At 48.7% G+C, this 27147-nt stretch overlaps 1 protein-coding gene across 2 annotated transcripts; it reads right to left on the bottom strand.

The window, feature by feature from the left end:
• Positions 1–25519, bottom strand: RHOBTB2 (Rho related BTB domain containing 2). Of its 2 annotated transcripts, none has more exons than XM_004382129.3 (10): positions 20315–20564; positions 15913–16114; positions 14576–14679; positions 13918–14103; positions 12246–13267; positions 11837–11955; positions 9452–9602; positions 3335–3423; positions 2327–2432; positions 1–955 (listed from the first exon to the last, which is right to left on the bottom strand). In XM_004382129.3, exons 2-10 carry the CDS (start codon positions 16102–16104, stop codon positions 738–740), a joined length of 2187 nt encoding a protein of 728 aa, XP_004382186.1. In that variant the 5' UTR covers positions 16105–16114; positions 20315–20564; the 3' UTR covers positions 1–737. The 2 variants fall into 2 exon arrangements, with proteins under 2 accessions (XP_004382186.1, XP_012412668.1); XM_012557214.1 differs by lacking the exon at positions 20315–20564 and adding an exon at positions 25493–25519 and having other exon boundaries at positions 2–955.
• Positions 25520–27147: the final 1628 nt, after the last annotated feature.

Raw genomic sequence — 27147 nt, 5'->3', positions numbered from 1 at the left:
GGGGGAATGAGGGAGGAGTTCCTCATTGCACCAAGAGGCACTGCTTCTAGGCCTGGAGCTCTGAACAACCTTCTGCCACCCTTTATCAGGCTTGAATTGCCTACAGCCCTTGGGGGATGCTGGCAGGGTATCAGCTTGTCCACCTGTGGTCTCTTGCAGCTGTACCCCAGGACCTAGAAGCCTTGAGTTGGTTCTGAAGGCTAATTTCTACCCAGACTTCTCAAGTGATGACTTAAGTAGGTTTCATGTGAAAATGCCCACAAAACATTTGTAACCCTCAAGTCCATTGGTGGAGAAACATGGCCAGTAGAGGCAGGAGCTCCCTACTCACTTCTCCTCACTGGGAGGGGGGCTGCCTCCCTGGCCACAGCACAGACCAAGACCCACGTATAAGCCCTGGAGCTTTGTGGCTGGGAGGATTTTCCCTTTGACTCTAGGGCTCTCAAACTCAGAGCTTAAATGCCAGAGCTCTTCTTAGCTCTTTCCCTGCTCCCTGCCTCCAAACAGTTGTCTCCTGCCCTGCTTTGGAACTGGGAACCTCTGGAGATAATCTCTGTCCTGATCCACAGGGCCCGGCTCTTCTCTCGCTATGTTGGCTGGTGAGAACAGCTCCACCCTTAGGGTCCTGGTTATGTGGGTCCCCTTTTCCCTGTAAGGTGGACGGGGAGATGCAGAAGAGCAGGGGGCAAGGGCAGATGGGGACAACAGCAGCAGGGTCAGAAGAAGGTGGCAGCATCTCAGACCACAGCCGAGGAGGAAGATGGGGAGGAGGAGGAGGCCGCAGAAGAGGACGGTGAGGAGGGGCCATTCCAGAACAGCCATCGCCGTTTGGGCTGCCGTTTCAGGTGGAGATAGTCCTCTTTCTCACGCTCCTTCCGGGCCCGTTGATAGTGATCTTCCTCCTTCAGGTACCAGACGGGCGGCCACCGGTGCTTCTCAAAATACTCCTGGTTTTCTGGAGCAGAATAAAGTAGGGCTTGGTTAGAAAGAAGGCAAGAGAAGGAGTGAGAGGGGCACTGGGACATGGAGTGTCGCTAAGGAACACCCACACCTCCCCCAACCCTGCCGCCACTGGGAACTCCAGCAGGCCTTCTGTCCATCAGCTAACACATACTGATCCTGTGGCCCAAGAAGTGTAAGACCCTGGCCCCAGCCCCGCCTTCACCAAGCTCCCAGTCTAGCTGTGAGCTCGGGAGAGTGAAGTGCTCAGTGATCGGTGCAGCGGGTCAGCGCTGGGGAAGGCACTTTCAGTTTGTTTTCTCTAAAGACACAGGAAAGATCTGAACTGGGGCTTAATGTGTGTTGTGAATAAAACAGGCTGAGGCAACAAATGAAGGAGAAGGGGAGAGCAAAGGGGTCAGTGGGAAACAACTCGGAATTATTAGGGGATGAGAGTAGAATTATCTGGCCAGAGCTGAGGTTCTGAAGGGGAATAGGAGAGGTAGCCTGCAGACATGGGGAGGCTAGTCTGAGGGGTTTGGACTTATTCTGGAAGGCACAGGGAGCCAAAGGTTTGGAACCTGGGGAGTGATGCAATCGGAGTGGTGCTTTAGAAAGAAAACACTGGAAGAATTGTAACAAATGCAAAAAGGAGGAGAGAAGGGCTGTGGGAGAATTGGTAGGGTGTGGCAGTACCCTGGCAGCAGGGAGGAGGTTCAAAGCAGAGTGGAGAGAGCCCAGACAGCAAAAGTGAAGACCCCCAGGAACACTGGGTGGAAGACCCCTCAGGGAGGTCAGTGCCACATCTCCCTGGAGCTGTGCAGTTGCTGTTGGGCTCTGGGACCGAGAAAACCAATAAGCAGAGAGAGAGCTGCAGGAGACCTCAGACGATGTCCAGGCCTAAATTTTCCCAGCTGAGCTGTACGCATTCCTAAGTTCTGAAATCCATTTAGTGAATCATGACCAGCATTTTAAAAATTTACATATTTTTCTATAGGTGCACAAAGTTGCAAAGTAAAATGTATTTCTTATTTGAAACCCTGGTCAAAAAAGTCTGAAAAAATACCAACTCTAGTTCAACACTCTCTTTGTACCTCTGAGAAACAGAAGCCAGAGAAGTAGGCTGAGTTGCTCGAGGTCACTTAGCTGGTTAGTGGCAGAGCCTGCCTACAACTCAGGTCCCCTGCCCTCCAGGCCAGTGCTTTGCCTGGGGCCCCACTCCACTTGGCTGGCTTCACCTTTGCGAGCTGTTCCCAACCTCAAGGCCAAATTAGGCCCCAGGAGCACTGGCAGCTTCCTGGGTAAGTCAGACATGCAGACCCAAGTTGAGGCCCCCATCAGCATAGGAGAGCGGCAGGTCCTGTCAGGGCCGGCCCAGGGTGCTCACCTGGAGACATGGCCTTCATGTCTCGGGGGAACTTGCGGCACACGTTGTTGTAGTTGGTGCAAATGTGGTGGAGGCACCAGTCGGCCAACTGGTATGCACAGTGGAACTGGGGATGGAACAGAAGATCATTTGTACTGAGCACCCCTGCCCCCCAGGGGACAAGGCTCCTGTGCAGACATCTGCAGTTGTCTTTGGAGCTGAAGCTTTGGTGCAGGGTGGGCAAAGTCCCTGCCGTCATAAAATGCCCACCTCCAGAAGCAACACCCACAAAATTGTAAGGAAGACAATGGTTGCTTTAGGTTCTTGGCAGCACTATCATTACCACTATCGCCTCACCTCTGTCCTGCCCCCCATGCCATCACACAACAGATCTCCATGTATGGATAGAAGCCTTATGTGGTGGCTTCCTACTGCATCTTCTCCTCAGACCTCGGCCCAGAGGACTTCCGCCTCCACCTCCCCAGCAAGTGCCCAAAGCAGCCCATGCTAAGGTGTTGATAACTAGGCTTGGGGAGCTAACTTTCCCAGGCATGTCTGCAAGCCTTGAATCAGCCATGCTTTAACTTTATAAACTAATCTCTAATGGTAGAATTTCTGGCACTGTGAGGGTCTGTGTGGGAGAGTTTCCTTGCTCTGTTTGTTTGGCAATAAATGGATGGGGGCATTAGTTTTAGACGAAGAGTCCTCAATATCCTTTAAATGACCCCAGGTAAACGGCAACCATGTCTAAGCATGAGACTGAATGTTCACTCCCCGCCCTCTGGTTGCCTAAAGTCTCAGTCCCTTCCTCCCATGGCCAGCTTCTCCTCTTGGCATGTCAGGGAGTTCTCTCGCTGCTTCCTAACTTGGGGGTTGAGACAGCTCTGCCCAATCAGGGTACTGCAGGGAACCAAGTCTGACAATGGGTTTACTTCCTATCCACTAGCTCCCAGCCTTCCTCTTTCACTGCCAGTGGGCAGAGAGAGCTAGAGTTGAGAATGTTGGAGCTTCCTTCCCCTGCTATTATACCTGAGCCAGTTCCAGGAACACAAGGACGTCCCCATCGATGTCCACCATCATCTGGGTTGCTTCCATAAGGCCGGTCACTGTGTACTGCTCTGTGACACACACAGCGAGGAATCAGCTGAAGAATCACATGAATGGCCATGCACTCCCTACACCGCCCAGCAGGGGCTCATTGCAGAGTAAAGAGAGATCAGGGCCAGGGACAAGTCCCAACAGGCCAGGAAAGGCTACGGGCGATTTAAGTCTGTTCCACTAGTGAGGAAACTGGAACTAGAGCAAAATTTTCCCAGTGGAGTGGGGGTGTCGGGGAGTGGAGGAAGATATTAGAATCATTGAAGAGGATTCTTTAAACTACAAACATTTCACCAAATATTCTGATACACCTGGGGCAAAAGTCCCCAGTAGCATCAGCCACTGATACTGATGGGAAAGGGTATTAAGCCTCAGGTTTGTCGAAAACAAAAAAGGCTGAATTAGACCTACGGATTTATGGATTAAACCTAATCGTTCGTATTAACTGAAATTTTTTAACAACTTGTGTACCAACGTTGCATTTCACTTTAAAATGTTTACATTGAAGAAGTTAGGTAAACATCCTTAGTCTTGAATTTTAATTGGAAAGATCAGGATAAACTCATTAGGTATTTTATCTTTAAAAAATTTTATCTTTACGGGATCACAACAGAGGGTTCTGGACAGAGCTGGAGAAGGATGTAGAGCATAATTCTAACTCACAAAAAAAAGACCAGCTTTACTGGCCTAAAGGAGACTGGAGAAACCCCCAGAGTATGGCCCCCAGACACCCTTTTAGCTCAGTGGTGAAGTTACCTCAGAGGTTCACTGTTCAGCCTGGGAGTGGACAGCCCCGTAAAACCAAATGAGTCTAACGAGGTACAGGAGTCCAGTGACAAGGGCCAGAAGGCAGAAGGGGACAAGGAAGCTGGTGATAGGGAACCCAAGGTTGAGTAAGGATATTGTTGATGTGTTGTGAGATTGTTAACCATTGTCATAGGGCAACATTTGTAGTAACTGTTAAATGAGAAACTATTTTGTTCTGTAAGCCTTCATCTTAAGTGAGAATAACAGCACAATTCAAAAAGCGTAGTCAATGTCACTGAACTGTGCATGTAGAAATTTTTGAAATGGTGTATCTTTGGCTATGTATATTTTCACCAAAAAAAAAAGGTTGAGAAGTTAGAGGGTTGATATGTTGTGGGGTTGTTAACCAATGTCATAAAATAACATGTGTACTTCTGTTTCATGAGAAACTATTTGTTCTGTAAGCCTTCACCTGAAGTACAATAAAAAAATAAAAAATAAAAATAAAAAAATTTTATCTTTAAAAAGATTCCCCATGTCTGTTCACAGAAAAGGCCCAGAAACAATAACCAACCCAGTAGCAACGAGCATCCCTAGAGCTCAGATTATAATCTCCAAATACCATTTCCAACTATAAGAAACCAGAGCTTCTCGGAAAATGGCTGATTCCAGGTCTGGGGCAGGAAATGTACACAATGAAATAATGGAACATCTTCTCATACCAGATAGTGTGATCTCTTGCTTAGCCTCTCTCTTGCTTCCTATTCTAAAGTCCCCTGTGCCCCTACTTGGGACCGCTAGACTGCCTCTGCAAGCTCAACTCTTCATATTCCAATACTGATAAAGAATTTCTGCCTTTTCCTATGACCAAAAAATCCACACGGAACTCACTGCCATCAAGTTGATTCTGACTCATGGTAACCCCGTGTGTTACAGAGTAGAACTGCTCCACAGGGCTTTCTTGCGGTAATCTTTGTGGAAGCAGATCACCAGGCCTTTCCCCCATAGCAATAATTAAATGGGTTCGAGCCGCCAACATTTATGTTAGTAGTCGAGCACAAACTGTTTGCACCACCTAGGACCTTTTGTATGACTAGGTCTCCCCTTATAACTCATTTACCATCACTGGATTGCTTATTTTTCCCCCATATCTGAGCTCCAGACTTGATAATCTGCCTACCCCACAGCAGCTCTGACACTGGGGTCTTACCCTGAATATCAGTTCAACGTCTGGGGCCCTATTCTTTGCCCCTAGACCTTCCAAACAATATTAACTCTAGCATCAACACCAGCATTGGTAGCAATGCCGACACTAACACCAATGCAAATACCAAACTCCAACACCAACAGAAGCCATCGGTCTGCTCGGATGTCTGGCCCCAAACTCCCTTCACCAGGAGAGCACAGTTTCTCTTCCCCAGCCCCTTGATGCTGACTGTCTGCCTACTTGTTCTCCCTACTGCCTCAGTGCTTCATTCACCCCAGCAGGTGTCTGGGATTGGCCCATTCTAAATGCTCCACCACTCATATGTCAATTTGTCGTACTGTAGCAGCTTGCATGTTGCTGTGATGCTGGAAGTTATGCCACCGGTATTTCAAAGAGGGTCACCCATGGTGGACAGGTTTCAGCGGCGCTTCCAGACTAAGACACATTGGGAAGAAGGACCCGGCGATCTATTTCTAAAAAAATTGGCCAATGAAAACCTTATGAATAGCAGCAGAACATTGTCTAATATAGTGCCAAAAGGTGAGCCCCTCAAGTTGGAAGGCACTCAAAATATAACAGGGGAAGAGCTGCCTCATCAAAGTAGAGTCGACCCTAATGATGTGGATGGAGTAAAGCTTTCGGGACAGTCATTTGCTGATGTGGCACAACTCAAAATGAGAAGAAACAGCTGCAAGCATCCATTAATAACCAGAACGTGCAATGTACAAAGTTTGAATCTAGGAAAATTGGAAGTTGTCAAAAGTGAAATGGAACACTTGAAGTTAGATATCCTAGGCATCAGTGAGCTGAAATGGACTAGTATTGGCCATTTTGAATCAGACAATCATATAGTCTACTATGCCAAAAATGACAAATTGAAGAGGAACAGCATCACATTCATTGTTAAAAAGAACATTTCAAGATCTGTCCTGAAATACAACACTGTCAGTGATAGGCTAATATCCATATGCCTACAAGGCAGACCAGTCAATACGATTATTATTCAAATATACACACCAATGACTAATGTCAAAGATGAATAAAATGAAGATTTTCACTAACTTCTGCAATCTGAAATTGATCAAGCATGTAATCAAGATGCATTGAAAATTACTGGTGATTGGAATGTGAAAGTTGGAAACAAAGAAGGATAAATAGCTGGAAAATATAGCCTGGGTGATACAAACAACACCGGAGATCTCATGATAGAATTTTGCGAGACCAACAACCTATTCGTTGGAAATACTTTTTTTCAACAACATAAACGGCAACCTTACATGTGGACCTCACCAGATGGAATACAAAGGAATCAAATGGACTACATCTGTGGAAAGAGATGATGAGGAAGCTCAATATCATCAGTCAGAACAAGGCCAGGGGTCGACTGTGGAACAGACCATCAACTGCTCATATGCAAGTTCAAGTTGAAGCTGAAGAAAATTAAAACTAGTCCACAAGAGCCAAAGGACTTGAGTATATCCCACCTGAATTTAGAGACCATCTCAAGAAAAAATGTGACGCATTCAACAATCATGACCGAAGATCAGACAATCTGTGGGATGACATCAAGGACATCATACGTGAAGAAAGCAAAAGGTCACTAAAAAGACAGGAAAGAAAGAAACGACCAAAATGGATGTCAGAAGAGACTCTAAAATTTGCTCTTGAACGTAGAATAACTAAAGTGAATGGAAGAAATGATGAAGTAAAGGAGCTGAACAGAAGATTTCAAAGGGCAGCTTGAGAAGGCAAAGTAAAGTATTATAATGAAATGTGAAGGGCCTAGAATTAGAAAACCAAAAGGAAAGAATATACTCAGTATTTCTGAAGCTGAAAGAACTGAAGAAAAAATTCAAGTCTTGAGTTGCAATATTGAAGGATGCTATGGGAAAATATTGAATGACGCAGGAAGCATCAAAAGAAGATGGAAGGAATACAGAGTCACTGTAACAACAAGAAATGGTTGACATTCAACCATTTCAGGAGATGGCTTATGATCAAGAACAAATGGAACTGAAGGAAGAAGTCCAAGGTGCACTGAAGGCATTGGTGAAAAATAAGTCTTCAGGAATTGACAACAAATACCAATTGAGATGTTTCAACAAATGGATGCAACGCTGGAAGTGCTCATTCATCTATGCCAAGAAATTTGAAAAACAGCTACCTGGCCAACTGACTGGAAGAGATCTGCATTTGTGCCCATTCCAAAGAAATGTGATACAACAGAATGTGAAAATTATCGAACAATATCATTAGTATTACATGCAAGTAAAATTTTGCTGAAGACAACTAAAAAACGGTTACAACAATACATTGACAGGGAGCTGCCAGAAATTCAAGCCAGATTCAGATGAGGGATATCAATGCTGATGTCAGATGGACCTTGGCTGAAAGCAGAGAATACTAGAAAGATGTTTACCTGCGTTTTATTGACTATGCAAAGGCATTTGACTGTGTGGATCATAAACAATTATGGATAACATTGTAAGGAATGGGAATTCCGGAACACTTAATTGTGTTCATGTAGAACCTGTACACAGACCAAGATGCAGTCGTTCCAACAGAACAAGGTGATACATGTGGGTTAAAGTCAAGAAAGGTGTGCATCAGAGTTGTATACTTTCACTATGCTTATTCAATCTGTATGCTGAGCAAATAATCCAAGAAACTGAACTATATGAAGAAGAACACGGCATCAGGATTGGAGGAAGACTCATTAACAACCTGTGTTACACAGATGACACAACCTTGTTTGTTTAAAGTAAAGAGGACTTGAACCACTTAAATGATGAAGATCAAAGACCACCGCCTTCAGTGTGAATTACACCTCAACATAAAGAAAACAAAAAGCCTCACAACTGAACCAATAAGCAACATCATGATAAACAGAGAAAAGAGTAAAGTTGTCAAGGATTTCATTCTACTTGGATCTACAATTAACACCCATGGAAGCAGCAGTTAAGAAATCAAATGACGTGTTGCATTGGGCAAATATGCTGCAAAAGCCTTCTTTAAAATGGTTAAAAAGCAAAGATGTCACTTTGAGGACTAAGGTGTGCCTGACTCAAGACACGGTATTTTCAATCACCTTATATGTAGGGGAAAGCTGGACAATGAATAGGGAAGACCAAAGCAGAATCGATGCCTTCGAATTATGGTATTGGTGAAGAATATTGAATATACCATGGACTGTCAGAAGAATGAACAAATCTGTCTTGGAAGAAGTACAGCATGAATGCTCATTAGAAGCAAGGATGGCAAGACTTCGTCTCATACACTTCGGACATGTTATCAGGAGGGATCAGTCTCTGGAGAAGGGCATCATGCTTGGTAAAGTAGAGGGTCAGTGAAAAAGAGGAAGACCCTCAATGAGATGGATTGACACAGTGGATACAACAATAGGCTCAAACATAGCAAAGATTGTGAGTATGGTGCAGGACCAGACAGTGTTTTGTTCTGTTGTACACAGGGTCGCTATGAGTCAGAACCAACTCAATGGCACTTAACAACAACAACAAACACTCAGCTCCAGTTCTCACAATCCTTTCAAAGAATTAGAAATGATGAGTCAGTGTTTGTTTTCCATTTTGAGAACACGGAGAAAGAGAAGGAGGAGAAAGAGGAAGAAGAGGAAGAGGATCAAGAGGAGAAGGAGAAAGTGGAAGAGGAGAAAAAGAGAAGAAGGGAGAGAAAGAGAACAAGAAGAAAAGCAGGAGGAAAAACATCATCATCATCATCATCGATAAATGTGAAATTGTCTTCTATTCTTTTTGACTTGTGTATCTTTGCCTGAGTGAAGCCAAGCTGATAAGAACATAAGAAAGTATCTAATGGAGACTACTTTGCTGGGCTGAAATAACCTTTGGAGTGAGCCTATAAAGTGACCCCGTCAAGCATCTCTCACACATACACACTCCATTATATCTGTGTCCTCTCGCAAAACTTAATACACATCAGCGTATTTCATATTATGTAAACTTACTCCCTTGGTGTTTCCAGTCTGTCCCCTAGGAGAAATGAGGTGAAAGAAGAACATATAATCACTCCTGGGGTTTCCCTGACCTCACCCCCAGGCAGGTCCTCCGGTTAGTTACCTGTGAGGGCAACCAAGTGTGGCAAGCAGAGGCGGTTCGCAAGAATGATGAGCTTCATGTCATCCAGGTCGGGACTGGAGGTGAACATGCCCGTGTAGAGGTATTCCAGCACTGCCCTCATGCAGCTCTTGCTTGTGTAAGGAAACACCACCTGGGGATCGAAAGGAATAGACCAGGCCACAATGAGGTCCAGCTATAGGGAAGGGTTACCCAGTTCTGAGAAATTTAGGAGGCCCTGGCCCACATACCTGGTCTCTCCCAGACAAGCAGCCTACCCAGTGCTGCTCCTATACCTGCTCAGAAGATCCCCAAAGGCCTGTCTCCCAGAGCAACGACCTTGTCTGAGGCCCAGATTGATGATGGCATCAGTGAACTGGGCTCTATTATCTTTTATTATTATTATTGTAGTAAATATATAGGTAACAAAACATCTGCCATTTGTACTATCTTCACATGTGCAGTTCAATGACCTTAATTACATTCATCATGTTGTCAACAATCACCATAACCATTCCTGAATTTTTCCATCAGTGTTCCCGAAGCATTGTGTCTTCCTTTCCTCTCCCTCCCGCCTGCCTCTGGTAACCACTAATAAACTCTGATCTCTGTACACTTGCCAATTCCAGATATTTCAAGTAAGTGGGATCATATAATATTTGTCCTTTTGTGACTGAGTTATTTCATTTAGCCTAATGTTTTCAAGGTCTATCCATTCTATTATCTTTTAAAGGCACCTGGATTCTCACTGGCATCCTTTTGAACCTGTTCTGAAGCCTGGATGCTCGGCGGAGTCCTTTTCAGCCACCTGAATCTATACCCCGGCCCCTCCCCTCCCTGCAGGAAGCAGTGGAACACCAGCTGGCTTCTCTCTGGCTGCTTGAAGGGTCGCTTTGGGCCTCGGGGATCTCTTTAAAGCAACGCGGCAACAAAAACTGCTTTCTCATCAGACCCAAGTCTCTCCGGGCTGCACTGGGAATCAGCTAGAGCTCTAAAGCTGGCTTCTAGGGTTCTGAGTAGTGTCTATGGCTGACACGCCCCTAGGGCTTCCAAGAGTTCTTAGTCACACACTTTGCGTATCCAAACCCTACTCATGCTTCAAGAATCAGGAGCCAAACCCAACCCCTCCATTTGGCCTCCCACAAATACTTCCTTCCCGGAAATCTTAGGAAACTCATATTCTGTAACACAGGGTGCTATGCTGTATCGTTCTTATTTCAGTTTTTCATTCAAGTATTTGGTGAGCACTTACTAAGAGGCCAGTGCTAAGTGGGTAGCTGGCAGAAGTAAAAGACCTAGTCTCTACACTCAAAAGAAGTTACAGACTTGTTGGGAAAACCGGGTGTGGACACTCTGAGCATTTAAGTAGCTGTATGTAGTAGTACCTTGTAAACTACAAGGCTGAATGATGGACAACTAAAGTTACAGGAGTTCAGAGAGGGCTATGGCCTGGGTTACTCTGCTTGGCTAGGAGAATGGAAAGCAGAAGATAGACTTTAGAGAAAAATTTCTAAGGACACATTGATAGGCCCCTTCTGACTCTAAGTGCTATGATTTATTCAGTTCTATGGTTTCCAATCTAGGCACCTGAGGCAGTGGTGGGTGGTGTCAGCGAGAAATCAGGTGAGTTGGAGGGGCGCTGATTAGAGGGAAAGGCAGTGGATTCAGCTTGGGACACGCTGATATTTTTTAGTTGTGCATGTATTGGAGGCGGCAGGGTGTCATGTAAAAAGCCAACGAGTCAGAAGTCCTGAGTTCAAGCTCTAGCCTCTCTGCTTTGTACCTACACAACTTTAGGCAAGCCACTTAACTTCTTGGGGCCTCACTTTCCTTATGTATAAAATGGGAATGCCATGATATGTGTAAGAGCAGTGTGTGGATTAAATGACGTAATGTATTGGAAGTGCTTTCTAAGCTATAAAGTTAAGATATTACTATGTATATTCTCAGCACCTACAAAATAAATAAAATTTTAAAAAATAATAATGATCCAGCACATGAAACCAAATTTCAATAAGTCTTAACAACATTAATAAAAAAACTTTAAATATTATAAAATGCCAACAGCATAAACATCAATACTACAACATAAAAACATTAACTCTCAAAACAAATTAAAAAATGAGTGAGTACTGTTCTTTCTTTTAATAAAAGAACTGTGTACTTGTCCCCCCTCCCCCCCAAAAGAAGATTTTATTATAATTCCCTCTCCTGGTATACTGTAAAATTCTTGGATATAGAAACCATCTCATAAATGTCTGTTGGACATAGCATGATATGTTTAGTACATCATCAGTGCTGAAGAAAGTGCCACTAAATGCAGGATGTTTCAGATGCAGCAGGTGTAAACCTCCCTCTTCTACCACCCCTTCCCAGCCTCAGCCTTACCTCCCTGGTGGAACTCTCCACAAATGGCCCTCCAAACATGGCAGCCATCCAGTCACAGCTGGAAATCAACAGGGGCTTGTGGGCACTGATGGCCCCATCATCCAGGATGAAGGTCACATCTACCCAGGAGGGAAAGAGGCATCACATGAGGGTATTTTGAAAGAACGTGGGATAACCAACCCCAAAGTTGTCACTGAGCCCAGACAGACAGCCCCAGCCTCCTTCTGAAGCTGTCTTCCCTGTAAGCTCTCAGCTACGGAAGACTGAGCCTCAGGAGCAGGTAGTCTATCTCTCCAGGGCATCAGGAGTTGACTTGGAATGCAAATCAGACCAATCCAGACTCATCAGAAGGCTATTTGGAGAGAACTCCCCTGCCTTCCAGCCATCAGTTCCTAAGCATGTTCCATACCTGAGAAGGTGCCTTTTGCCAAGCACTCCTTAACCCGGTTGGTCCGGCGGACATGGAAGGCCTTGGTGATCTCCTGGTTCATGAAGGCCTCGTTGTTGAGAATGTTGGCCACCATCATGCGCAAATCAAACACCTCAAGCAGCTCAGCAATGTGGGCAATGTGCATGAGGTCCCGCTCATTCTCGTCCAGCTCGCCTGTGTACAAGTACTTGAGAACAGCCCGGAAGGGCCCTGGCTGGATGGAGTTGTCCATTTTTACCACCACCATCAGCCGGGATTTGTAGGTTAGAGGATCTTCTGTCATCTCTTCCTGGATGCTCACAAAAGCTCGGCTCCAGGAAGAGAGCACTCGACTCCTCCCTGGCAGGTACCCTGTCCCGTTGTCCCGTAAGATCCCATCACTGGTGGAGGCCCGGAGTCCAGCAGACCCAGAGCCCCTACCCTCGTCCACGCTCTCACACACATCAAAGCTGGCTGCCCGAAGCAGAAAGTCCCGCCCATGATGGTGGTGGTGGTGATGGTGGTGGTGTTGATCAGGGTGACCCCGCTGGTCCTCTGGATGGGGGCCCCCTGGCCCAGAGAGGTCCCCCAACTCCCCCTCACTCAGGTCCATGAGGAACAGGTCATAGAACTTGGAGGAGGAGGTGGAGAGGTAGATCTTGTGGGCAAAGATGCGCACCCGCTCCTGCAGCACCAGGATGACATCCGCGCACAGCGGGTCCTCCAGGAGATGGGCGGGGCACTCCTCACTGCTGGAGGGAGGGTCGGGCACCACGATGATGGGGGGCGGTGGCTTGGGGGGCAGGAAAGGGGCCTGCAGTAGAGGCCGCTGCACATTGCGGAGGTGGGACTTCCAGAACTGCAGATGCCGGCGGGAGATGAGTGCTGCCCGGATGGCGTTGTCAAAGACATCCTTGATGCCAAACTGGGCCACAACGCTGGTCTCATAGTAGGGGATGCCCAGTTCCTTGGCCACCTCCCTACCCTTCTCTGGAGGAAGGATCTCATTGGGCTTGATGGGCCTGGTGGGTTCAAGAAGGGAAACCAAACTTGTGTTGGTGGTGGAGGGATGGAAACAGGAAGAGACAGTTCCCCAGAGCCTGCCTGTTCTTCATCAGGCTGAGGGAATTTGCTCAGGATCCACTTCTTTGGCCCCCACTCATCCCCTACTCATTTCCACTGAATCTTTGCCCTACCTCTTCTATCTAGACAAATCCTACCAGTACTTCAAGGTCCACCTCTAATCCCTTCTTCCTACAGGAAGTCTTCCTTATTTATGCCAGGCCAAGGTGATCTTCCCAGCTCAAAGCAATGACAGCCCTAATTATCTTCTTAGCACACGATGTTTCACACTGGTGTTTACATATTTAGTTTATCTCCCAGCAAGATAATAAGACCTTTTCATATAAAGACCATCTTCTCCTCTCTTTCTATCCTCAGTGTCTAGCACAGTATTGCCTACACGGTAGGTGTGCAGTAGATACATACGTGAGTGAATGGATCAATGAGCATCCTTGTTGGCTCCCTATGTGAGCTAGCTCCAAAGTGGTGGGGGTGGGGAGGGGAACGTAAGACTCAGTGGGATTCCCTCAGGACTGGGCAGGGAGCCATGGTGATCTGCTGGTCCCTCCATTTTCTTCCTTTTCCCTCCCTAGGCACCAGCATCCCTTACCTAGCCAAGGGTCGCCTGGCCCTATTGACAGCTTCCAGGTCAGCGTAGCGCAGGTCCAGCTGGCAGCCCACCAAGATGACAGGTGCTCGGGGGCAGAAGTGCTTGATTTCTGGGTACCACATGGTCTTGACATGGTGCAAGGAATTGGGGTTGGCAATGGAGAAGCAGAGAACCACCACATCAGATCTGGGGGTGGGAAAGGGAGGTTACCGGCAGAGAAAGCTAGGGGTAGGTTACTGCCCCCTAGAACAAGGGAGTGCGCTCCATACTCACCTCCAGCGTATGGGTCTGCTCACACGATCTTACACAAAATGTAGAATTACACCTCTAATTTATATAGCATTTTAGAGCTGTCAAAGACTCTCACTTAACCTCACAGCTATCTTGTAAGTTACCAAGTATCATTCCACAACTGAGAAAAATCAAGCCAGAGCAGTTACCTTAACTGTTCAAAGTCACATAGCTAATAAGTGATGGAGATGGGACTCAAACTCAGTCTTCTGGCTCCAAATCCCCAGTGCTTTTCACCACCCCTGTGAGGTTCTGCCAGTGCTGTTTTCTCTGTTCCTCCCTCCCAGTTTAAATGTTTCAATTCCTTGGGAAAGCAGGAAAAACCCACCCACTTGGCTCCCTGCAAGCAGCCAGAGGCTGTCCCTACCTCCCATAAGCAAAGCGCCGATCTTTGTGGTGGTCTCCAAAGGTGTCCCAGAGGCGCAGGGAGACGCTGACATCATCTACCACATCTCGGGAGCGTTCCAGCACCTGCCAGGTGGGGGGTGGGAATCAAGGACAATGGTTCTTGGAGTTCGTTGCATGTGAGCTCAGGGTGGATGCCAGCTCACCCTGAGGGTCCCAGGCAGCATCGGGGGTAGGGGGAGAGCAAGGTTGGTGTATCCTACTGTGTGCTCTGCACAAGACTTTTTATCAGGGTGATATCTGTGCAGAATCAGTAACAAGGGTAGTCTTCAAGTAGAACAGACCATAGAAGGGCAGACTGTTATGTATGTGGAAGGGATCTCTTAGGGAGCCTACTCTTGTTCCCTGCTTTACCCGCAAATCTTATGTTTATGAGTCTCTGATCTTTTTGTATTTACTGGCAGCTACTTTCCACTGCTATCTCTCCAAAGCCCCAGCCACCTGGTGCTCCCCATTACTTAGGGCTGTGATTGCACAAGATGCTATGCCCCAGGCAAAGCTCTGGTCCCAGGCAGCAACTCAGCCAGGAAAAACACAAATAAATAGTCAAAGAATGCTCCCACGGGGTAGGCACACATCAGACCTCTCTCCAGGGGCTTCTTCCTCTTTAGCCGCCCTCACCCCACCCCTGAGAGGATTCAGTGCTCAGTCCAGCTCAGTGGTGTCACTAGGGTTGATGTTACCAGCGCAGTGACTCATGGTATCACACCACACCCCCATGGGTAGGGGCTGGCCAGCAATGCCCCCCACTGGTGGGCGAAGTGGCCTGGTCTCGCCTGCCTTGCTCTGGGGCGAGCACTGCACTGTGTGCCCAGCTTCTCTCAGCCCCAACCCCCTGCAGCTCTCCACACTTCTCCCCTCTCCCATTGGCCAAGGCAGAGACCCTCCTCTCCACCTCATGGTGGGGCTGTGGCCAAGAAGTGAGCAATCTGACTAGGTGATGAGGCTGGGGGGGGAGTGCGGATGGGGGGGGTGACAGTTACTGCACTGGGTGACACCAACCCTAGTGACTGGCAGGTGAGTGGGGGGGATGAGGTGGTGAGGAGTTACCGCATTGGGTGACAGGTGACACCAACCCCAGTGACGCCACTGCCTTGATGGCCCCTTCCCACTGCACCGCTCGCCTGCCCACCACTGCCCAGGTGGGCCCTGGGGTCATTTTGGTGTTGCCCCCTCCAGTCTGCACCCGCTCCCTCCGCAACCCTCTAGTACGCCACGGGTCCAGCTCCTGGTTGGAGACACCAAGCTATGGCTTGGGACATGGCGTGGACCCCCAACCCAGAGGCCTTGCAGCCTTACCTCCTGGCACACCCGATACTGGTCGATGGCCCAAACCGTGGGCACGTGGGTGGCAAGCAACTGGTACTGGGTAAGGGTGGCATTGCAGGCCCGGGCACAGATGAGCCTGGTCTTGCCCACAGCGTTGTCCCCGACCACAACACACTTGATGGTCTCTACGTTTGGCCTTTCATAATCCATGTCAGAATCCATTAATTGGGACCTGAGGGAGAGGAGGGAACTGGTCAGGACAGCTCTGCATGCCAGCACCCCAGGGCCAGGCCCAGCAGCTCTCCTCAGCCAGGGCTGCCCCCTCCTCAATCCTTTGAGCTGAGAAGAGGAGAAAGATGTTGGCAACTTTCTGGGCAATAGCTGTGCAGAGGCCTGCGGAGATAGGAGCCCATTCAGGCTGAGAGGAACAGTTCCACCAGCTTGACCACTGGTCCCCCTTCTGATCCCACCATCCTCCAACTGGGTTTCCGGATGAGAGGAGGCCTGTGACAGAGCCTGCCTGGGGCCTGTCCCCACTCTCTCAGAAAGAGAAGAGTCGGCCTGGGAAGCTCACTCATCATCTGCTTTCCTTGTCCTCCTCCTTCACCCCCAGCAGGGCTGTGGCAGCAGAACAACAAACAGCTGAGAGAAGCAGAGTCAGGGCCAGATCCCCACCCCTTCCCAGAATGCCTGAGGGCAAGCCTACTTTAAAATTTAATGGACTTGTCAAAGCTAGGCAGCAGCTCTCCTGGCCCCCACCCTGTCCCCTCTACCTCTCTGGTGGAGGATTTCCCAGCTCCTGTCTATGTCTATCCTTCAATTGCAGCCCCCAGCCCTCTTTCTGCAAATATGAGTTTTTCTCCCAGATCTCTGGGCTGGGGAGGTTTCTGGCTGCACCTGACCAGCCCAGGAGCCTCCCCTCCTCCCCCTGGGTCTATCACATTGCTTGCATGTTTCACTTAGCTGCAGGCCCAGCTTTGAGATGGGGTGAGGGGTAAACCACGTGCCTGTGACGACACACTCCTCCGCTAGTGGGCCTCAATCTCCTACCCAGGACTGCCCTCCAGGCATCCTGTACCTGCCTCCGGGAGAGTGAGATACACCCCTTCTGCATTTCAATCACAGGATGGGGGAGTCTCGAGCCAGAAGCCCCCAGACAACTGGCGGCTTCTCGGAGGACACTCACTAAATTGGCTACGTGGATAACGGGGTTGCTGGAGGAAGCACAGGGTGAGAAACTTGGGCCTGAATTTCTGGGTAAACATTTGCCTCAGTTTCCTTCTGTGTCAGGCAGAGAGCAAGTGGCTTGTCCAGCCACAGAGAGGGATGGTTTAAAGCAACAAACAGAAGGCCCTTCTGTAGTCAAAATGTCCTGGCAGTGTTTAAAAAGCTGTCACCAGCCTGGAGGGGGTTTTCACTGGCAGCCTCTCAGTTGGCCTCCACCCTCCTGGAAGACTGCAGGAAAGGGTTATTAGTGGAGGCCTCAACCAGGCTTGGTTTCCTCCATGGTCAAGAACTTGCCCCTGCCTCACGTTCCCTGCCTGCATGATAAGTAGTCTGGGGTAATGGAGCAGTCTGGAGTAATCCTTCCTTGGCCAAGGAAGGCTGAGCTCAGAGGAGTCCTGAAGACTGCCCAGGCCCCCTCACTGCTCAACCATCCAGCCTGAGAGCCAGACCACCAGCAGCACCAGAGAAGCTCCACTCCTGCCAGCTGCCTGGCCGCTGTAACTGGATGCCAGCGTGCAGGAATGCAGAATACTCAAGTAACGATGGCAACTGGGATTTGTGTGAGTGGATGCGTCTCAGCCACCTAAGCAAAAAATGCAGCAAGGACTTTTCAGTGAGACAACCTCCTCTCCCTTCTTGGAATTTACAGGATCCAGACCCTAAACAACCAGGGGTCTCCACACAGTTCCTTCCCCAGTCTCCAGGGCAATTGTCTGCATCATTCCCGCTCCTCTCCACCAGCCTCGCCCTCTCCCAGCAGCCATTATTCTAACCACCATCTTGCTTCCTCTCTAGTCTCTGTCCTAATCTGAGGACCCGGCACCCCATTTTTATAGTTCATAGTCTAAAGTCAAGAAACTGAGGGATTGTGGGCACTGGGAGGAATCATCTGGGTTGTGGTTTCTGCTTTATTGAGTGAAAAATAAAACAGAATCCCAAATACAAATATGTACAGCTGTAGGGTAAAGATGGAGCCCTGGTGGTGCCAGCGGTTAAGCGTTTGGCTGTTCACCAAAAGGTCAGCAGTTCGAATCCAACGGCCACTCCTTGGAAACCCTATGGGGCAGTTCCACTCTGTCCTATAGGGTCACTATGAGTCAGAATCAACTCGACAGCAACGGGTTTACGGTAAAGATAAAAACCCACCAGCCAGTAGAACTTCTTTGTCAAATTTAGATTGTAGTGCCATGTAGGTCTGTAAGCAGAAAGGGGAAATGAGACAAAGAGGAGGGCATCGGTTCTTAAATCCAGGTATGTCTTGATATCAAAAATGACACCAGGACACCAGCAGAGCAGTATGGTCCAAGTTCAGCTGCTCTGTGATTAAAACATTCACACACACCTTATGCACCACTAAAGTTAAGTAAGGGACGGCCAACCAACAAGTAGGAGAATGGAAAATCCTGTGCCATGAGTTTAAACACCAGGCTTGCTGGATTACTGCCCAGGCTGATACCACTCCCCATCCATTCCCCAGCTTGTCCCCTCAGCCTTCCCCTGCTTGTCCTTCGACTTCCTCCCTACTGTCATTATTCTCACCCATTCCACCTGTGCCCAAACTGCCTGACTGGCAAACTTCATTGTCTTATCTAGGAAAGGGCAAATCACTTTTCTGGACATCAGCCTCCCCCTCCAGAAAATGAGTAAGAGGCTTTGGAAGAAAGTCTCCTGACTCTTGGTTAATTCATGTGATGAGAGCCTGGGCTAAAAGTAGGTATTTGTCTTCTTATGTAATGCTGGTATTATATAATACTAGATTACATATCTATATGTGTAATTATATCTCTCTTTAAGATACAGACTGGCCCAATTAAACCTGCAGAACTCTTGGTCTAATTGGGCCTGTCTTAAATGAGGACCTTGTCCTGGAGATTGCATGCCAACAGTATAATTTTTGCTCTAGAATATTGCTACTTTATCATTGCTGATGTATGATGAGACAACCCACTCAGTGAGCTTCTCAACTTCCCCTTTCCCTCTGGCACTCTCTCCTTCCATGGCTCTAGACTTTTCCTCACTATTGCCTCATCCCCACTCCGTCCAAGCCTCCTGGCTAACCTCCACAAACTATGGCTTCCTTGCCATCCTGCCCTGGGTATCACTCCCCCAATTCACTCCTCCTCCCTCAATGATCCCAGAGTGACCGATATCCTCCCTGCCCCCACGGTTCCTGTCCCCCCTCCAAAAACACCACCTGCCCACTGCTCTCTCAGCTGTTTGTACAGAGTCCAGGCCAAACCCGAACGTGTGTTCAGATTAGCTACAACACTTGCTGGTTCCCATTCCCACCCTCACCCCCTACACACACCCTTAGCTGAGCTCAGAAAAGCCCCCCTTTCCCTCCCACAGCTGATAGGAGGCTTGTTCATCTGTGGTTGCCCTAGTCTTGTTGTCAAGGAAACTACAGAATCTCCCTGGAAGCCTGGTTTGTCTCCTAGCAACCAATATCCCACATCCTGCATCTTATAAAATGCGAAAGGGAGGAAAATCCTGAAAATGAAGGTAAAAATCAAGAAGGATGGATAAGAAGAAAGAATCGAGAGAAGAGCAAAGAGAGGGTGGACTCGGAATTAAAGGAGGCTCCCTTTGGAGTTGCTTGCTGACAGTGTAACATGGGGGAAGCGGAGAGATCAATCTGGCGACGCAGATCCAATGGAAAGCGGGGCCCACGGGGATCATGAATGGGCATATAACAAAAATGCAAGCCTAACACAGCTTAAGCCGTCTCAAACCTAAATTGTCGAAACATCAACAAACCACGCTCAAAATTTTCCCAGTAGTTTGCCAGAACTCAGTTGCACAGACTGCAATGGAGTTGAGTTGAAAGAAACATCTCTAGAAGCGTGAGCAAAACATCCACATTCCATTGATTTTTACCGGAAACACTTCCATTACTCTGGACCTTTTTTTCCCGACACGCTGCTCTGCACACACACAAAATAAAAAACAGGGAAGGGGGAAGGGCACGACACACCAAGACGATCAAATCATCTTCCTTTCCCTAGAAAAACCCGGAAAAGGTTAGTTCCCCGCCCCTCGGAACCCAGCAGCTGAAACGAGAGTCCCAGGAGCAGCAGGAGGCGAGTGGCACTGAGGAGGGGCGCAAACAGGGAGGAGGTGGGTGGACGAGGCAGCCGGAGGGTGAAGCGCCGGTTCCGGAGACTGCTTGCAACCCGGCCATAATAAAAATTAATCATTTACTTACACCACTGCATGTGACGGGATAATTTCTAGTGTAAGGAACACATCTCTTCCTGCTAAGCACGCTCATTTTAGTGAAATGTCTGCGGTCACTCCGTGCGTGCAAGTTAGGACGATGCTGCCGCCGCCGCCGCGCTGCTGCTGCAGCCTCCGGGCCCGGGTTCGCGTTAGATCAGAAACTCTGACAGAGGAGCCCAGGCCGGACGGCGGACCCGGAGCAGCCGGGCGCTCTGCACTGCAGCCATTGCCTCTTCCGTATCAGCATCTCCCCGGGCACCGGGCGCCCAATGTCATGGAGGCGCGGGGCCCGCCGCGGCGGGCCAGACCCGGGAGCCGGAGTCAGGGGCTGCGCGCCAGCCGGCCGGTCCGAGCTCCGGCGCTGGGCCGCACCACCGCCGCAGCCGCTCCGGCGGCGCAGGGTAGAGGCAGCACGCAGGGATGGAAGGAGAGGGGCGAGGCTGCTACTGCCACGCGCCCAGGTCCTCTCCAAATGCAGTGCCGAGAGGACGCCTAGCGCTGCAGTCCCGGGGACCGCTCGCGACCTCCCTTTTTCATTCACAAAAAAAAGAGACAGGAAGAAAAAGGGGTAAAAAAAAAAACCGCACCCAGGACCGCTGCCGTGACAGGCCCTGCCCACCGCGGCGCTCCGTTGGTGGAAAGGGGTCAAGAGGCGGGGAAGGGGCGGGGAAAGACGGGGATTGGTCGCCCCCGCAGCCCACCCCTCGGCCCTGCCCCTCGGCCGCCGCTCCTTCCCTTTCCTCCCCCTCCCGGGAGAACGCCGGGGAGAGGGTCTTGGCTCGGTGTCGGGTGTTAGATTCCGACCCTCTACCTCACGGGGTGCCAGCTCTCACTGGACTCCCAGGGGGTTTTCCCCCTTTCCACCGAAGCTGAGCGGCATCCTAGTCCGCCCTGGGACTCGAGTTTTTTTCCTTGTCTTCCCGTTAAAACCAGGTCTCCACCACTTGCCCACTGGCGGAGAACAGCGTTTTCTTACAAGCCCTCTTTCGGCTGAAGAGTTTTCCTGGCACTTGAGGGCCTTCCTCCCTCCAGCACCCCTGTAGCCACATGCTGTGACCCTGGCTGCCATTGCCCTCAGTGAGCTTCCGGGTAGGACACATCCCAGCACCATTTCCCGCTGGTCTCTCCCATCTACGCCTTCTCCCCCTCCCCCTTCTTCATTGGTCCCCACCTCCATCCCACCCCCATCCTATTGTCACCTGGAGTTCACTAGCATTTTCTGATCTTCCCAGGAAATGCCGTGAAGACATTATCCACAGACACGTCCTAAGTCTTCTTTGGACTCTCTGTCTCAGTGTATCTCTCTAAAATAAGGAGGTTAAAAACCAAAACTAGTTGCCACGGAGTCGATTCAGACTTAAGGCAACCCCATGTGTGTTGGAGTAGAACTGTGCTCCATAGGGTTTTCAATGGCTGTTATCTTTCAGAAATAGATTGCCAGAATTTTCTAGGTGCCTTTGAGTGGACTCAAACTGCCAAACTTTCAGTTAGCAGTCAAGGGCTTAATGATTTGTGCCATCCAGAGACTAAAATAGGGAGGTTACCCCCCATAAAAAAGAAAACCAAACGTGGCTGGTGGATTCGAACTGCCAACCTTTTGGTTAGCAGCCGAGCTCTTAGCCACTGCACCACCAGGGCTCCGAAGTAGGGAGGTTATAAGGGATTAAATCTGTAAAGTGAGTGGTCCTCAAAAGAAAGCTTCCATATTCAAAGCTGGTTTTATGATGATGATCTTGACTGCTAGTAATTATAATAGCTCAGTCTGGTTTATCCATCTTGTGGATTACTGCTGGACAATTTTTAAAGCTGGAACCGGCATGCCTCCGACCTAACCCCCTCCACCGCACATCCAACTTGTGCTCTGAGAATGCAAATCTACTTTGGTATCAGCTTAAGCAAAATGTAGTTAGGAGGAGAAATCCACTGCCAAAAGAAATCAAACTAACTCCAGGGCCAAATATAAAAAATTTCATAGTGTCCAAACCATGGCTTCCCATCTATTAATGCATGTAGTGGGAAGTTGACCATCAAGGTGTTCATGATAAACATGCTTTCTGGCCTGGTCAACATAAAATAAATGCTTTATTGTTTGAGACTGTTTCCCTTGCCATCTTCTGTATCTACCTAGAGCTGGAGAAGAGGTTAAAGATGAGTGAGGATGCTACTGACTTTATACTCCTGCCTGTGACTCACCCCTCCATAAGACAGAACATACTGGTTCGAATACATATTTAAGAAAGAAACTAAACCGTGCGTAGGTGTGTTCTTCCCCACATGTTTGGTGCTGAAGAGCCTCAGCCCATCCGCGTGTGCCAAAGAGTCACCGAACCAAAGAGAAGCACACAGAGATTTCTGCATGGCTCCCCACAGGAGGCCAGGGCCTCTCCCACCAACACTCTGTCCCTGCCACCCAGCTCCAGAGAGCCACCTGTTTGTTCCAGATGCCTCTTGGCATGACCTTTCACACATCCTGGCAGCAGGCACAGCCCCAGTGCGGCACAGAGTAGGAAAACCCAACTCCCTTCCACTCGAAGTCAAGTTGAGGAGGGAAAGTAGCTATTGGACCTGAAGCTATGGAGAAAACGCCTTTTCCCTCGTTGGAGACAGAGCCAGCTCCGCTGGGACACTCACTGCACAAGCAGGCTGGACGGTGGGGGTTTGAAGGCATAGGGCTGGGCTGGGGTTAGGGGTGTTGGTCTTGGACCAGTGTACACGCTGCTCATCTTCAGTGAACTGTCTCAGGCAGAGCCAGGTGCTTTGCAGGAGGATATCTCCTCAATTCCCAGCCCTGCTTTCTGCTCACAGTCCCATCTTTCAGCTTTTCTTCAAATCAGAGTGATCCTCATCACCTCATCTCTGGGGCATTCCCAGTTAGAGCCCCAGTCAGTCCTCTCCTGTTACCATAGTCCCCTCCTCAGTGTCCTCCTTGGAAACCAATGCCCTCCCTGCTTCCTCCTCAGGCACTTATCACTATCAAACTATCCCATCCATGGGCCACTGCCAGGCTGTCTTGGGGCATTCGTAAACCTGGCCTGTCCCAGAGGCATATCTAGGGAAAACAGCCTATGGAAAGCACTGAAATTATGTCCCTACAGGGCCACGTCAAGGGTAAGGAGCACCCAGGAGCAATCTTTAAGTCGCCTCCCCCCCCCACCCCCCCACACATTTCAAGATGAATAGATGTTGATAGCGATGATGTGGCAGCAGAAATGCCTTCCCCGCTCTTGTCCAGTAGCCTCAGTCAGATGCCTTTCAAATATGTGGCCCCTCTGAATGTCATTCTGTGCCTCCTCTGGCAACCCCTTGGACTTGGTGCCCAAGGAAAGTGCCTCCCTGTGCCCCTCCCCTATGCCTCTGTGTCTGCCGTGCTTGAGAAAGAATGTTGGGCCATACAGGGTCAATAGAAACTGCTCAGTAGCGCCTCCCCCCCACCCCCACACACACTTCAAATGGCTCCTGGGGCATGTGCCATACCTGCCATACCTTAGCTACACCTCTGACGGAGAGTTCTCCCTCAGGCCAGCTTCCTGGACCTTCAGTGTTTCCTCACACTCAGCTCAGTAATTGAGATCTCCAGGCACCAGGTTGCAGCTTTTTCCCCATAGCCGGGCAATGGGAGATTCTCAATACAAAGCACAGATCACCTCCAAACTCTAGCCCTCAGCCTGTGCCCCAGCTGTGGTTGATGGCAAGCCACCTCCCTACCCAGCCCTGGCCAGAACTGTAGTCTGGCCCTCAACTCATTCTGCTGCTGCTCATGACAGCATCAAGACCATGGCTCCCAGGCTAAGGATCTGGTTACTACATTTAATTCATCTTTGCCCAGCTCTTTGATGCCAGATTTCTGGAAAACAGGGCCTTTCCCCAGGGCTAGTTCCATCACCAGCAAGCTATGAGTTGTCAGTTGCCTACCCCATAGCCCATCCCAGTCCTCAGCTCTCAGCACTGTGCAGCGACACCTCACCACAGCACGGTCAGCCTTCCGACTCCCCCCACCTCACACACCCTCCCACCCCAGCGCTGATGGGAGGCCATTCTCCTTGCTCTCAATCAGGCCTGAGTGGGAAGTTTTCCAGAAAGGCTGTTGGCCTCTTTCTCCCTCTTTCTTCCTCCCCTGCTCCCTTGCCCATTTGCTGTAGCTTAGAACCACTAGTGTGTTTCTGAGGAGTGCTTCAGACCAAGCCTTTATTTCCCACATCCCTGGCTGGCTGGGCTTTCTCGCTCTGCCTTTCTGCTGGTGGACCTAGGCAGTGCCCTGCCACACGATCTGGCTGACGTGCCCTGGGGGGCAAGGCCTGCTGCAGCCCGAGGAGTTCCTGGCAGCTGGGAGGCATGTACCATTCTAGAGTCTCCTGCCCTGCCCCCCCCCCACAGTGTATCTTCTCTTACCAAAGCCCTCTTGTAAAGCACCCCTTCCCCAGTGACATAAACCTTTTAAACCTGTCCCCAAAAGGTGCCCCATCCATCCAGCCCCGTAACTGCCCTCATCATGGACGTCAGACAGCTGCTGTCTTCCTGAAGCTGGCAGATGTCTCCCATGAACAGGAGGCTTAGTCTGGGAGGAGAACTCTCCATCCTGTTTCTCCTGAACTATAGGCAGCCTCAAGAAGGCACACACGCAGTGGCAGGCTCTTGGCCAGTCCCAAGAAAAGTCTCTTCTTTCTGGGAACCCAAGGTTGAGAAGGGACAGTGTTGACATGTCACGGGGTTGTTAACCATTGTCATAGAACAATATGTATAGTAACTGTTTAAAGAGAAACTATTTGTTCTGTAAAACTTCATCTAAAGTGCAATAAAAAAAATTAAATTAAAAAAAAAAAGAAAGTCTCTTCTTTCTGTGACTCTGAAGACCACCCCTACACCTGTTCAGTGCCAGCTTAAGCTTTGCAGACCCCTCTCTCCACCTCTTTGCCAACTGGTACGTTTCATTTGCTTCACAGGCAGCTTTACCCCTTCAACTATTTGCAAACTACTAACTTCACTTCAGAAACCCTGATGGCATAGTGGTTAAGAGTTCAGCTGCTAACCAAAAGGTCAGCAGCTCAAATACACCAGGCACTCCTTGGAAACCCTATGGGGCAGTTCTACTCTGTCCTATAGTGTCACTATGAGTCGGAATCAACTTGACAGCACCGAGTTTGGTTTTTTGTTGGTTTTAGTTAACCTCGCTTCACTGAACCCCTCTCCTTGAACACTAGAGTCTCTGAAGCCAGGGCAGTCCTGAGATAGGAGCTCGACAGTGTGCAGAGTCTGAGGCATATGGCATCACAACCCTTAAGTCAGGCAAAGTTCAGGACCAGCAGTGAGCAAAAGCAGAGCCTTTTCAAGATGCAGAGCCCTGTCAGGGTGAAGGAGCTGAATGTGGAAAGCCTGGAGTCTCTCAGCTTCCTTGCCCAGGGGTCAGGGGCACCACCAGGTCTCAACAAGGAGATGGAACCCTTTGGGCCTTTGTATAAGCAGTTCCCTCTGCCAGAGCACTTCCTCTCCCTACCCACTTCACCAGGATAATGCTTACTCACCCTTCAAGTCTCAGTCTAGACATCAATTCCTCCAGAAAGCCTTCCAAGAACAGCCCCCCTCCAAGTCTGGGTTCCTGGTCTTTCCTCTATGCTCTCCTAATAATATCACTCACAAAGCTCTATAACTTATATAGATATATAAATTATACATATATACAACCCATTGCTATCAAGTTGATTCCAACTCATAGCGACTCTATAAGATAGAGTAGAACTGGCCTATAGGGTTTCCAGGGAGAGGCTGGTGGATTCAGACTGCCAACCTTTTGTTAGCAGCCAAACTCTTAACCAATGTGCCACTGGGCTCCATATATATATACATGTATATGTATATGCATATACACATATGTATGTATGTGTATGTGTATATATATATATATATATATGCTGTCAAGTCGACTCTGACTCATGGCCAACCCCATGTGTCACAGAGTAGAACTGCTCTATAGGGTTTTCTTGGCTGTAATCTTTATAGAAACTAACCGCCAGGACTTCCTTTGGTGGCACTGCTGGGTGGGCTTGAACAGCCAACCTTTAGGTTAGTAGTCAATAGCAAACTGCTTGTGCCACCCAGGTTCTCTTTCTCTCTCTATGTGTGTGTATGTATATACATATACATACACATACACACAGATACATATATATGTATGTATATATATACATATATATATCCATGTATATGTGTATATATATGTATGTATAAATGTGTATATACATATACACTCATACATATGTGTATATGTATATCCGTGTATATGTGTATCTATCTATATGTATATACATACATATATGTATGTATAAATGTATATATACATATACACACATATATGTGTGTCTATATACGTGTGCATGTGTATAAACCTATTGCTGTAGAGTCGATTCTAACTTGTAGCTACCCTATAGGACAGAGTAGAACTGGCCCATAGGGTTTCCAAGGAGCAGCTGGTGGCCTTTTGGTTAGCAGCCAAGCTCTTAACCACTATGCAGCCAGGGCTCCATTAAGAAAACAAAAATCCTCACAACGGGACCAATAAACAAACATCATGATAAACAGAGAAAATACTGAAGTTGTCAAGGATTTCATTTTACTTGGATCCACAATCAACATCCATGGAAGCAGCAGTCAAGAAATCAAATGATGCATTGCACTGGGCAAATCTGTTGCAAAAGATCTCTTTAAAGTGTTAAAAACCAAAGAGGTCACCTTGAAGACTGTGATGCGCCTGAGCAAGCCATGGTGTTTTCAATCACCTCATGTGTATTCGAAAGCTGGACAATGAATAAGGAAGATGAAAGAAGA

This window comes from Trichechus manatus, unplaced genomic scaffold, assembly GCF_000243295.1.
Source record: "Trichechus manatus latirostris isolate Lorelei unplaced genomic scaffold, TriManLat1.0 scaffold00090, whole genome shotgun sequence".
Lineage (NCBI taxonomy): Eukaryota > Metazoa > Chordata > Mammalia > Sirenia > Trichechidae > Trichechus > Trichechus manatus.
The sequence above is the reverse complement of the archived record's forward strand: the minus strand, read 5'-3'. Positions and strand labels throughout refer to the sequence as shown.

Coding starts and splice junctions, on each gene's coding strand:
- RHOBTB2 (XM_012557214.1), bottom strand. CDS start 16,104: ATGGATTCTGACATGGATTATGAAAGGCCAAACGTAGAGACCATCAAG. Junction 11,956..12,245: donor GGCAAAAGGCACCTTCTCAG/GTATGGAACATG, acceptor CCTCCTGGGTAG/ATGTGACCTTCATCCTGGAT. Junction 2,433..3,334: donor TGTTCCTGGAACTGGCTCAG/GTATAATAGCAG, acceptor TTCCATCCCCAG/TTCCACTGTGCATACCAGTT.